The following is a 13,290-nucleotide window of genomic DNA, read 5'->3' on the forward strand; positions in this document are numbered from 1 at the left end:
GCAACCTTCTTTGGCTTCTAAATCCCATTATTTGAGTTATCCTGGTAGGAGATTACCTCTTTAAAGATAAAACTGTAATAATCACTTTATAATTCAAAGTACCAATCAAGATATAATAACTTTAAACCAGGTTCATGGTTATTTCCTCCACTTTTGCTGCCAGTTGATATATTTGAATTGCAGAAAATTGGGCATGTGGAGGAGGGCATTGGGAGAATGTACTTCAAGTTAGCCTGGTAACAGACACCTTGACCTTAAGAGTACTATCAGAAGGGCACCTGGGTGACTCAGTTGGTTAAGTGTCTGCCTTTGGCTCAGGTCACGATCTCAGGGTCCTGGAATTGAGCCCCACGTCATGCTCCCTGCTCGGTGGGGAGTCTGCTTCTCCCTCTCTCTCCCCCTCTTGCTCTCTTTCTCAAATAAATAAAATCTTTAAAAAAAAAAAAGAGAGAGAGACTACTATCAGGAGCTTACAAAGGAATATGGGAACTGGCTTTGGGACAGGTGCAAACTTTGTCTCTGGGGGAACAACAGAGGATCCAGTTGGGCGCATGTGAGTGGGCGTAGAAGATGCCATTGGTAAGATGGCATCTCTCTGAGAAGGCAGGTTGTGTTAAGACCTTCTGTTTTTAGAAATCTTTCCCATTAAACATTAGCTTCTGTTTGGCTTGCTTCAGGGACAAAAGAGGGGTGGAGGGAGTTAGAGAGGGATTTCCAGAGGGAAGAATGTCTGAAATCCAGGGTGATGGCTTTCACCTGCTAGAACTCAGGATATCAGCTTATTTGGCTTTTCTCTCAGGTCTTCTCGCTGGGTTTTGAGTGATGTAGGTGTGACTTTGTCATGACCTATTCTGAAATCTTAATCCACTTAATCCTTCTAGAGCCAAAATCATAAGTAACATGTGAGAAACAAAGTAAAAAATGAAACAAATACAAATGAATTTTTTGTTAATGTTATATTAACACTGGTTTCTTAAAGTGTCGTATCTTGCAAGTTTATCTGAAGCTTCGGTTTTTAGCATTTTAGTCAGGACATTCCCTGTTAGTGGTGTCATGCCAGTGAGAGGAGAGCTTCAGACTTCAACCATTTCCTGGAAACTGGTATGTACAAAGCTGAAGAAATAAGTACGACTGTTGGCAAAGATCAGTCTTTAAGCTTTTTCATTTGCTTCCTTCTTTTGAGTGCCCAGAATTTCTCCTGTCACTCAGCAGAATACGGAGACTTCATCTAAAATTGGAAAATGAAAATGACTTTTGAGGAAATTACTGGTTTTTGCAAATAAGTCATAGTTTTTTAGGTAAACACCTTTTTGTCTACTAAATACTTCACAATCTTTCTACCATTTAACTAGTAAGCATTCACAAATTTCATCCCACAAAAATGTGCTGAGAAAATGTGTGAAAAATGTAGCAAAAGTTCTCTTATAACTAAATGATTTAAGACAACTAACATTGGAATAAGCTGTCAAAGGGGGCTGTGGGTTTCCCCATCCCTGGAAACCTTTGAGAGGACTAAAACTTTATAATCTGTGTAGAGGAACAAAATTTGCCACCCAAATGTGTCTTTTTAGCATGTAGATTATTTTAGGCTGATTATTTTTAAGAAATAAAAAGCTCAGGAAGAGATTTTCACCTTCCCCTTAACTGGCTAAAAGAATTTAGACAGAGGGGCGCCTGGGTGGCTCAGTGGGTTAAGCCACTGCCTTCGGCTCAGGTCATGATCTCAGGGTCCTGGGATCGAGCCAGCATCTGGCTCTCTGCTCAGCAGGGAGCCTGCTTCCTCCTCTCTCTCTGCCTGCTTGTGATCTCTTTCTGTCAAATAAATAAATAAAATCTTAAAAAAAAAAAAGAATTTAGACAGAGAATCTGGCTCCAAGAAGGGAGTTATCACCATAGATAACTACAGTATAATATGAATGAGGCGTGGTAGACAGGGAGGAACTCAAAGTTTGTTTGTTAAAATTCTTCTCTGTGCCCCATTGTTTCTGTATGGCCCAGCAAACATTTGTTTATGAAATATTTCCTCTTTTTCGTCTTCCTATGAATTGTCTTCAATCCCTTTGAAGCCTCAGATCCCAGCCCCTTCTTCTTAGCTCAGAATGGCGTACAAGCCTCAACTGCTTGTCTGTGGGCCTCATATTCTTACAGCTCCCCTGTTAGTGCTTTACTTATTAATTATTTGATTTTCTCTTATTAATCTGTCTCATGTCAATTTAAATCTTCGATCAGCCAAAGGAACCTTGAAGGGTAAAGTCAAAATTTTCCTCCCGTACACCCAACATACAAATTTCTTGGGGCTTAGGATTCTATTATTCTCATATGTTCATCTGAATGTAAACTGAGTCACTTGATGGTATTGAGGAATAATAGTAGATAGGATGTATCCCCATCACATTATTTCATTTAAGATTGTGATTAAGTTCTCAGGAGAGTAGTATTATGCTGCTACTGACTGTAATTCACGTGCTACTTGAAGAAGTTCCTGGGACAGGATTCATAATGCAAGTAAAAATTAATAAAGGAAAATTGGAATTTGTGATTCTCGAACTAAAATAAATATCGAACTTTATAGGCTTATAAATATTGACTAATGTATATTGTCTATTAACATGGGAGAGTGGTGAGGAGTGGTGCGGCCAACGGTAGAAGTAGGGACAAAATGTACATGAGTGAGGAAGAGGAAATCTTTGATGGCTTTTGATGGAAAGAACTTAAAGCAGCCCAAATGAATGAAGGTGTCTGTTTTCAATGCCCATATCAGTGACCCACAGGAACATACAGACACACCCAGTGTTATGCTCAGGGATTTGGTCCAACAAAAGCATTTTCTCACTTCTCAGGCGGAACGTCAACCCCTTTGATTAACAGGTACCACATTTGCTTCATTAGGAGTGCCCTTGATGAGCAACGGAAAAGAAAGGGAACATACTGCAGTTTCGATTGTTGTGGGACTCAGGTTTTCTCTCAGCACGGCGTAGACGCTTGGAGACATGGGAAGAAGATCTGATGGAGAATGTGGTTCAGTTGAATCACTTCGGCTTAAAGAGATAACAAAGTACATGTTGAAAAGGATTAAAAATGACAGTTTCTGATGACACTGTGTCAGGAACTCATTTCTAGGGCCTCATCTATTTGTTTCTTTGAGATGCCTAATTCATTGTTTGAAATCAGATCATTCAGCGTACTCTGGGATATATGACATCTAAAAAGGCAACTTTATAATTCCAGTCATGGTAGACCATGGTGCTTCCTGAAGACTAGCTTTATGTATTAGAGCAAACAGGACATTGAGCATTAAAATGCTTTATCATCAGGTATATCGGTACTCGGCTCCATCCTAAAATTTCATGTACAAGTGCTTTTTTTAAGAAAGAAAAATTGAGTAAGAGATATTTTACATGTGGCTAAGGTTACTTACATTGTTGAGATGGGTATAAAAACAGATGGAACGTAACCTTTGTCCCCCCTTTCTGTTGGTCTTGAAACTGGAAAAGAAAGGCAGGTAAAAAATGTTATCAATATTACTAATAAATTTTTTAAAGTCTAGAAAAATATAAGTAATGTTAAAAAGAAGAGGGAGATTATGATTGTTTAGTGACTCACAAAAATTTGTAGTTGAATAGATGAAACGGTCTTTGAGATGAACATAAAATGTGTAAGAAGAGAAAAATCTTCTGGCAGGCCTAATCTGACTTTACACATTATTGTCTCCAAAAATGTGTGAGAAAAAGTGGGAGTCAACTAAATTACCTGTGTTCAATGTTATGGTTTAAGTTTGATTATATTTGATTGATTTGCATATTGGGGGATTTATCGTAAGTCAGTAGGGTAGCAGCAGGTCACGTCTGTGGGTGACAGTTGCAGGCTATTCAGCAAGACGGTGCTCGCGGATTTCGTCACTATGGACGAGCATCTTAACGGATCATGTACACTTGCATTGGAGATACAGGATGGTAAACTTACATTACAATTATGTAGCTAAATTAGTTATGTTCTTCATGTATTTAACAAATATTTACCAAATGCTTCTTTGGGTTGGGTATTATTTTAGCCCCTCAGGATACAACCAGCAAAGGCAGGTGTGTCCAGACTTACCGGCAGGCGCGGGGAGGGAAGCGATGACCCCTCGCCCCTCCCTGGCAAGCAAACTGCCCAAGCACAATCGTGAGACTACAGTAAGGCACAAAATGTAAAGCTTATAAACCTCCGCCTTCCTCTGCAGAAAACAGACTCCCATAACTCTTTTTAAAAAATACTTACTTATTTATTTGACAGACAGAGATCACAGATAGGCAGAGAGAGAGGGGGAAGCAGGCTTCTTGCTGAGCAGAGAGCCCGATGCAGGGCTCGATCCCATGACCCTGGGATTATGACTTGAGCCGAAGGCAGAGGCTTAACCCACTGAGCCACTCAGGTGCCCCTCCCATGGCTCTTAACAACTCTTAACAGCTTTCTAATCATTACCTCCTCCTCCTTTTCCTGCCTCCCAGTCACAGATGTGAAGTAAGCCCCGCTCCCATTTTAGGAAGGAGGAAGCTGGAAGCTCTACAGGCAGCCGTGAGTCGGCCCCATGGCCCCGTGAGTCTGGGCACAGCCACGGGTGACTGACTACTTGGGTTGGACCGCCCAGCTGTCCCTCTTCAGGAACTGTTGACACCCTACTTCGTTTTTAAGGCCTTGACCGCCACATACGCCCTATGACTTATGACAGTCAAAGTAAACATCAAAAGAGGAACTTCGTTTACTTTACTGCAATATGAGGTTATTTGCCAAAAGCTGACGAAAACAGGCGAACAGAAAGAACCTAACCTTCGCCTGGCTGGGAGCTGTAGTGTTTACCGAAGGCTTTGTCTTTGGGAATGTCAGGATAAAGGTACTTCAGAGGGTTTTCGGGAATGTTTTCAGCCATAATAACCTTGTAGTCTCGAAGGATGTCGGCGAACGGCAGAGCGGACAACCGGCCTTTGTTGTAGGGTTCCACAGAGTGGAATCGCACTTCTCCTGGAGAGACAGAAAGGGTGGGTGTGTGGGGGGGGCATTCAGGCTCCTGCAGGCATCTCTGGGCCCATTCTTCCTGCCCGCATCACCTCCACGTCCCTGGCTATCAAACAAGGCTGGCCCTTCCCTGCCATGCGGACAGCGCTGCCTGCCAGGCGAGAGAGGACACCCACACAGGCCATGAGAAATCCGTGGGACTCTCTTCTGGGACAACTGTAACAACCAGCATTCAACCCCCTGGACACATGAAGAGCAGAACACCATGCTACGCACTTCTGAAAACTGAAATATCGAGAGCCAAACCCAGTACAAATGTCCCACGTGTGAGCAACAGTGCGCAGGTACCATTTTCAGAATGGTCGACCCAGGTGAAAGTTATCCCTCCGAGGTGGCTTTCACTGAATCGTAACAAAAAGGTTCCAGGCATTTTATCCTTTAACAAGAGGCGCTCCTTCTCTTTGCTAACAAAGCCCATGACATACCTAAAAATAGAACAATGCACAGTTGTATCTGATCAAACACTGTAATTTATTACATTTGTATTTATTTCATTTACAAAGAACAGACCTAAATTCATTCTGAATATAATAGAAAGTCAATGAAATACTCCTGTAGGATTAAAGTAAATATCAGTACTCTGTGAGGAATGTAAAAAACTGAACTATTCCCCATCCCCATCAATAAACATGCTTAAAAAGAAAAAGAAAGGAAAAAACCCAACAGCTTAAAAATAAGAACCTAATGAACTCATATGGAAAATATAGCCTGTAACTCACCCATCTATCCAAAGAGGAAGAATGTGTTTCTTAATTAGATCTAATATTGCTTCAAGCCATGTCCAAAAGGTAAATGATTTACCAGGTAAGTGTTCCTATTGTAATAAACAAACATGTCAGGACAATGATTATTTTAACAGTAATGTTGATACAGTAATTCAAGTTCCACTTTTCAATGAAATACTTCCTTTAAACTTTTAAAAAATGTTTATGCATTTTAGAGAAAGAAAGCCAGAGGGGGCAGAGGCAGAGGGAGAGATAAAATCCTGAAGCAGACTCCCCACTGAATAGGGAGCCTGATCTGATGCAGGGCTCTATCCCAGGACCCTAAGCTCACAATCGGAGCAGAAACCAAGAGTTGGCTGCCCAACTGACTGAGCCACCCAGGCACCCCAAGATACTTCCTTTAAACATAAGACAATAGTTTAGAGTTAAAAAAAAAAAAAACTGTATCTAGGAAACCCTCAAAATCCCAGATTATGATGTGGAGGCTGAAAAAGAAACACTACTTAAAAAAATTTTTCGGAATAATATTTTTGTTCCCCTATTTGTACCTTGCAGAACTTGGCCCAGGTGAGATGACCATCATTGTAGCTAGACTGGACTAAAAGAAAAGAAAAGAATGAGATTTTTATGAAACAATTAAGACTTTTCACTTTGGTGCTCAATTTATTTACTTATTTTTAAAAAATTTTATTTATTTACTTGACAGAGAAATAGAGAGCACAAGTAGGCAGAGAGGCAGGGAGAGAGAGAGGGAGAAGCAGACTCCCCGCCTAGCAGGGAGCCCAGTGTGGGGCTCGATCCCAGGACTCTGGGATCATGACCTGAGCTGAAGGCAGACGTTTAATCAACTGAGACACCCAGGCACCCGAAGGTGCACAATTAGGACTTTACCCAGTCCCTTTCAAAAATTTCTTAAGCACCTGTTATGGGTTTGCATTGTACTTAATGCTAGCAACAGTAAAAACGTGAAGATACCATGAAATGTATTTTCTTTATTTTTTTTTAATTTTTTTTTGAAATGTATTTTCTAAGAAGAAATTCTTCTCAATGAAGGAGCTAAGATAACTTTGAAAGAGGGTGAGTGTCTAGGGCCAGGCCCCCATGAATAGATATGATATAAATTATCAGAGGAGAAGGAAGAGGAAATCACACTCTAGTAAGAATAATGAAGGATGAAACATAGTGGACATGAACACAGCTTATATAGGAGACAGCAAGAGCTGCCTGATGTTGGTAAATAAACATAAAATAAATTTATGTAAGTTAGATATAGCCAGATCACCAGGAGTCCTAATTACTAACAGAAAAACAATGAACTCAAGATCCATTGGGCAATAAGAAGCCGTTGACTACTTTGATTCAGGGCGATGAAAGGGTACAGGAGTTTCTATCTAAATTTTTAAGGAAATTATACCCATAAGGATAATTTCATAAAGATCTGGAAGGACATAGCTGCTATCTATGCTACATATTAAAAACTTTATTCACGCAACAAATATGCCTATCACTGCAGTTTTTAAACTAAATAAGTTCATATTTACATTAACTAAATTTTTTAATATTCCCCAAAGATCTGATTCATTTAAATACCTGTTGAGCAGGTAGTGGATCCAAGTGGCATCCCAGCTGCACTTGCCAAATTGCACATGAGTTCACTACTGATGTGCAAATGCATCTGTGGGTCTACTTTGTATGCAATTCTAGTACACAAATATGCTAGCATATGTATTCCATCTTAACTCTTTCTTGGTCGTAAATATGTTCACCCCAGACTTGTCAAAATATAGATATCTTTTGAAATTGTTTTAGAAAAATCTTACACTATAGTCACCACAGTAAGTACCAGTGATTCTATTTTGCAAACTTTAAACATGTTAGTCAAAACTGAAATTTTTTTGATATGGAGAATTAAGTATTGTCCGGGTGGCTTTTAATTTCTATTAAATTCCCTGGTGCTGGAATCAGCTATTGTCGAGTTGGTTAAGGACCATCGTGATATTAGTAGGAAAGTCAAAGCACCATTAAGGCTTCACATCACACTCAGTGGAAATGGCATCAAACACCCCAGAGACTGGAAAGCGGAATGGAAAGGAAGGGGCTTTGGAACTGGACAGGCCCCGTCTGTGTCTTGGCTTTGCTATGTACTAGCCACGCAGGCATGGTAAGTCACTTAACCTCTGCATTTCAGTATCCCCATCTATAAAATGGATGGAATAATGAGTTAGTTACCCTTTCCCAAGAAAGACGACATAACATTTAGCTCTGTGCTTGGCAATACGGTGGGCACTCAATAAATCGTGACTATCACTATTATTATTAATAGTAGTAATATCATCTGGCACTTTAAAATGCTCGAGGACCCCAAACAGAAGGCAGTCTCCCATATCTACCCACTCTCACCTGTAAGTTTCTCTGCTAACATATTGAGCTGATCTGAGTTAAGGCCACGGCCGACATACGATGAAAACTGCCAGCTCATCACTTCCAGGAGCTGACTCAAAGTGGCAGATGGAGGGTTATTAAAGAAAACCAAGTTCTGAAATAGAGTCGTAATGATGATCAAAGTCATTAATCACATTGAACACACTATAATTCAGTTATCCAAAATTCCTGTTTTAAACTCTTTAGGCCAATCTAAGTTAATATACAGAATATCACTTCATCTCTGATGTGCTTTTAAACTGACACTGATTTTGTCTTTTCCTAAAGAGTTCCTTAACCCTTGGGTCCAATAAAATATATGGCTCCATCTTATCCTTGAAAGAACCATTGGGCATTTCTTAACTTTCCTTGGATTATGGGCTATCAATCAATTCATACAAGTACTTAATACTGTCCAACAAATCACTGGGCAAATATTCTTTCCTGAAATATATCAATCTTAAGCAAAACCTATATTGAGTTATTTAATTAGTTTATTATGGATTGGTACAAGTTATACTTTGACCAAACAAAGAATCCCAAAGCACAAAAAGCTAAGCATCAGGCTAACGTAGGTGACCCTACAATGTGAATTCGTAATTAACCTGAGTCCTGTTTTGTGAACAGTATAGTAGTCTTTCTCTTCTGATCTGGACAAGAGAAACTTCTGTATGACTAACTGCAAACAAGATTGCTTGTGCCAGAAACTGGGTCAACAATAGTGAAAGAGAAGACTTCATTTTAGATTACTGGAAAGCAGAAGGTGTGAAAGCCAAGAAAGATGTTTTAAAGACAGAAGGAGGGAAGAATTGAGTAACGTAGTGCAGTATAGGGAGAAGCATAAACTACACTGGGCAGCAAGAAAAGGAACCAACCCACGAGATTTCAGACGGTGGGAATAAAAGAGGATACAGTCTCCAACAGGAAGTGGGAGATAGGAAGGGGAGGAATGGAGAGAATTTCTAGAGAAGCCATTTCCCCTGAACCAGAGAACTGTGTCTGGATAAATGACCAAACGGCATAGAACCTAATTAAGGTCTGGGGACTTAGGTCTTGAAGCAGAAGCGCGTGAAGAAGAGAAACTAGAGTTCGCTGTTATGCTGGACTCCGTGCATCTCCACTGTAAGCTGTACATGACCTGCTGCCCACGTTCCTCATCCAGGAGCAGAGCAGAGTCTGGGATGGCTCGTGTGACAACTCCGGTGGCTTTCTGACAGGAGGAGGATGCTGAGGAAAGCTAAGTGCAACAGTGCTGCACTCGGAGGACAGGGAAGTGACCCATCTTTCCTCTTCCACCTTGAAGTTGAATGAAAAGCTCTGAATATGTATGGCTCCTAATGGGAATGGCATTTAATTCCAGGGCTGTAGGATTTTCTTGGTTTTAAGGCAGGATAACTTCTCTAGTGAGCCCTGCACTCACTGCAGCCTGGAAGGAAGTGACACACCACACTCCCTACACAGCCTTCCTCTCTGCAATTAATCTGTCTCGGATGCCAGGGCAAGGGAGGATGAGAAGGAATCAGGCCAAGTCATCTTCCATGTTGTTTCCTTACTGGGCACATTTTTAAAGAAGGAAAAACACTCAGAGCTAACTCATCACATCTGTTCTTATTTTGCTAGGACCTAAGGTAAAAAAATATTTTTTTCCCTGAAGAGTGAATATTTGCTTTGAATTAAGAAGAAATGTTATTTATATTTGACCTATTTTCTCTAGGTCTTGTGTTTCCAAGACAACACACCGAGATTTTGTAAGAGGGAACAAGGGGAAGGGCTGACTCATCGTTTCTTCTGTTGCTCTCTTCCCCGGGTGTCTTTTAAGAAGAGCATCTGTTTTCAGCTAGCTTTGTAACTTGAGGCCAATTTCTGATCAATGTCTCAAATAACCACCAGATGGCATTAAAACTCAATTTGGGCCTAGAACGGATTAAATCTATAATCAACTTGAAAATTTGTCTAGTCAGAGGGTAGTTAGGCAACGTTGGATGATATTCTAGTCATTTATTTGGAAACTAATTTTCTACCTTTGTAGAAAAGTCTGTGTGGAGGTGTGCCCAGAAGTAGTTAAGGAGGTGAACACAGCAGTCAGACATTAAATTCCAGACCAAGAAGTCTCCCCACAGTCCCGTTAATAGAGCCACTGGGTGGGACTAGAACTCTCTACGAGGCACATTGCTGGGAGGGATCAGACCCACAGAAGTAACCAATACCCGCCCATCAGTTTTGCCGCCGGAATTCTTCCAGCGTCCAAGTACATCAAAACACATCACTTTAAATAGAACTAGAGAGAGTATTCATGCGACTAAATATTAAATATATTGGAGTTCTGGGAGAAAACAACCTACAAAGACATGCCAAATTTCATATATATATATGAAATTTGAAATTTGTCAAAACCCATCTGAATCAAAAGACATATATATATGATTTTTGATTCAGATGGGTTTTATATATATATATATATATATATATATATATATATATATGTGTGTGTGTGTGTCTTTTGATTCAGATGGGTTTTTTGACAATAAAACAAATCAAATAGAATTAAAGGAGGAGAAATAGGAACAGAGACTCTACCTGCGAATCACTGGTTGACACATTGTACCAAATGATGGATGCCCAAGCATTAGGTAACTGACTGACATTGGAAATCATCACCACAGGTAACGAGCTGGTCTGGTTTAAAAAAAAAAAAAAAAAGCACAGTTATTACAGGTAGTTGCACCTTGTGCTGATTTTATTTTTGATCCTGTCCCCTAAAGGGTCAGCTCAAGCCAGCTCTACTCCTTTAATCCTGGTGTCTTCCCTGCCCTGGTTACTAAAATGGCTTGTGAAGGAGCGGGAATTTTCTGAGCACATATGAATCAAGGTGTAGGGATGGAAGAAGCCATAAAAACGGGAATCCTTTCAGAGTGCTTGGTCACTTAGCTTCTCCAGTATTTTCCCTCGACATCACACAAATGTTTATACTTATATCACATACAGCAACTAATTAGAACTTGTATTGATTTTGTGGCTGTACTCTTAATAAGTTACTATAAGGAATTTAATTTTAAATTTATCTATGAAATGGATCAACATATTCAATTTATGATCTGACATCTAATTAACGTCCGTGGTAGACATGGGCGTTTTCACTGCAGAAGATGGGGAGGGAAGCAATGTCGGACGCTTTATGAGAAAGACAGCAGCCTGGTCTGCTGTGACACTCAGCTTAGCAGGGCTGAGCCTGTTGTCCTCAGCCTCGTGGAACAAACAGGCTTTCACAGACCAGGGCGCAAATGCAATCAACCTACGTTAGTCCCTTCTCGGTAACAGTGGCTAGATTTCTGTGGACAGCGAGATCCCTCAGTTAACAGCTCACGGAAACAAACAGAAGTGTGGGAAGAAGTGATGAGGAAGGCATTTACGGAAAATTTTTACATATTTGCACTCATTACAATAAAAAAGGAAAAGCAGAACTCTAAAACAATACATCCCACAAATAGTATCATATTCAGGGCATATCAACTCTTCCTTCACACACCAGCCATTCACGGATTTAACCTGTGTTGAGCATCTGCTACGGGCCAGGCACCGAGTCACGGCTAATGGAGTGACAAATCATGATGCCTTGCTTTCAAGGAGCTCATAGTCATGTTCGATTTAATCCTCAAAATGGCTTTATTCCTCCTTTGAGTACAAGGGTGACTGTTATAAGAGGATCAAAACAGTGTATCATTAATGTTCCTATCATTTGTCTTGACTCATTACATTAAAAAAGCTTTCCTTCTGAGGGATTTCATGTACAAGTGAAATTTTTGGAAAATATATCATTAAGTGACATGGTTTAAGGATACTTATTTCTCTTTAGGTTTTCCACTAACTACTCATGACTCAGAAGATCCCAGAAAATGAACCAACAAACATGCAATCTGGGCAACCCATTATTCAAGATATTCAACTGATAATGCCCATGAGATTTGATCATTGTATTTAACCAGGATAGTATACATTCTAATAGTAGAATGTTGACTAATTAGTAACTATCTGGCATATTGGTTCCTTAAACTAAAGTTTCTAAACAAAATTCTAAACAAAAATGATAAAAAGGGAATGTACTAATACCCACAAAAGACTCCGCTTTCATCTATAAATGCCAGCCAACGACTGAGTATATTATTAGTAAATACTTGATTGACGCCTACCTCCAAATCTATGGTCAGGCCATAGAGGCAAATCTGTGTTTCGAAGGTTATAGAATGAAGCTCTTCAGTCACCATGTGACAACCCTAAGGAAGAAAGAAATCAACTGTTACCTTACAGATGTACTCCTGCTATCTAGTATTAGGTCTGCTTCTATAAAAATTAACAAAGTCTTAAATACCCCAAACATTCTCTATTATGAGAATATCCTTACTATTTAAATATCTTAAATATCTTACTATTTTAAAAAGTTATTTAGAGTATATACAGAGTGAGAAATCTTATTTCCACAAATAGTTGTGCAACAGGATCAGAGGGTAATCAACCCAAATCATAGGAAGAGATGGAAGGTTCCTAGGGGGCTGTCTCCAAGAAAAAAGGAAAACACAAAAAACTCAGATTGACCTGTTTGACCATATTGCAAGATGTTTCCAAGTTTCAGTGTGCCTGGGTGGCCCAGCCAGTTAACATCTGACTCTTGATTTCAGCTCAGGTCATGATCTTAGAGTTGTGAGACGGACGGAGCGCCACACTGGGCTCCCTGCTCTGCACAGAGTCTGCTTGTTTCTCTCTCTCTCTTCCTCCCTCACTGCGCACTCTGTCTCTCTCAAATAAACAAATAAATATTTTTTAAAAATCTTCTTAAAAAGAAAGAAGAAATTTTCGAGTTTTGAAGAAAACTTTTGGGCTACATTAGTGAGAGTTACATAAAATAAATTGATCGAATAAAATGAAATTAAGGCAACTAATAAATCCAGGGAAAACTGGAAGTAATACAAGAATGGAAATGCAATTATACTATAATATAGGGTTCAGCTGTTAATGATTTTTATATATTCATACTAACATTAATGCCGAATATATTGACTAAACCAAAATATGTTCTATAATGATATTGTAAAGA

The 13,290-nt window shown here is 39.7% G+C and overlaps 1 protein-coding gene across 1 annotated transcript in view; it reads right to left on the minus strand.

Moving 5' to 3' along the window:
• Positions 1–540: 540 nt before the first annotated feature.
• The window catches only part of STAT4 (signal transducer and activator of transcription 4), a 91,733-nt gene continuing 78,983 nt past the window's right edge, over positions 541–13,290 (minus strand). Inside the window, exons 15-24 of the mRNA XM_047722414.1 lie at positions 12,389–12,472; positions 10,779–10,877; positions 8,181–8,316; positions 6,329–6,378; positions 5,775–5,869; positions 5,344–5,480; positions 4,810–5,001; positions 3,419–3,485; positions 2,930–3,038; positions 541–1,228 (exon numbers count right to left, since the gene is read on the minus strand). Of these exons, the coding sequence (XP_047578370.1) occupies positions 1,202–1,228; positions 2,930–3,038; positions 3,419–3,485; positions 4,810–5,001; positions 5,344–5,480; positions 5,775–5,869; positions 6,329–6,378; positions 8,181–8,316; positions 10,779–10,877; positions 12,389–12,472 (996 nt within the window). The 3' untranslated portion in view covers positions 541–1,201. The remainder of the gene's footprint in view (positions 1,229–2,929; positions 3,039–3,418; positions 3,486–4,809; positions 5,002–5,343; positions 5,481–5,774; positions 5,870–6,328; positions 6,379–8,180; positions 8,317–10,778; positions 10,878–12,388; positions 12,473–13,290) is intronic.

Source organism: Lutra lutra, chromosome 3 (assembly GCF_902655055.1).
Source record: "Lutra lutra chromosome 3, mLutLut1.2, whole genome shotgun sequence".
Taxonomy (NCBI): Eukaryota; Metazoa; Chordata; class Mammalia; order Carnivora; family Mustelidae; genus Lutra; species Lutra lutra.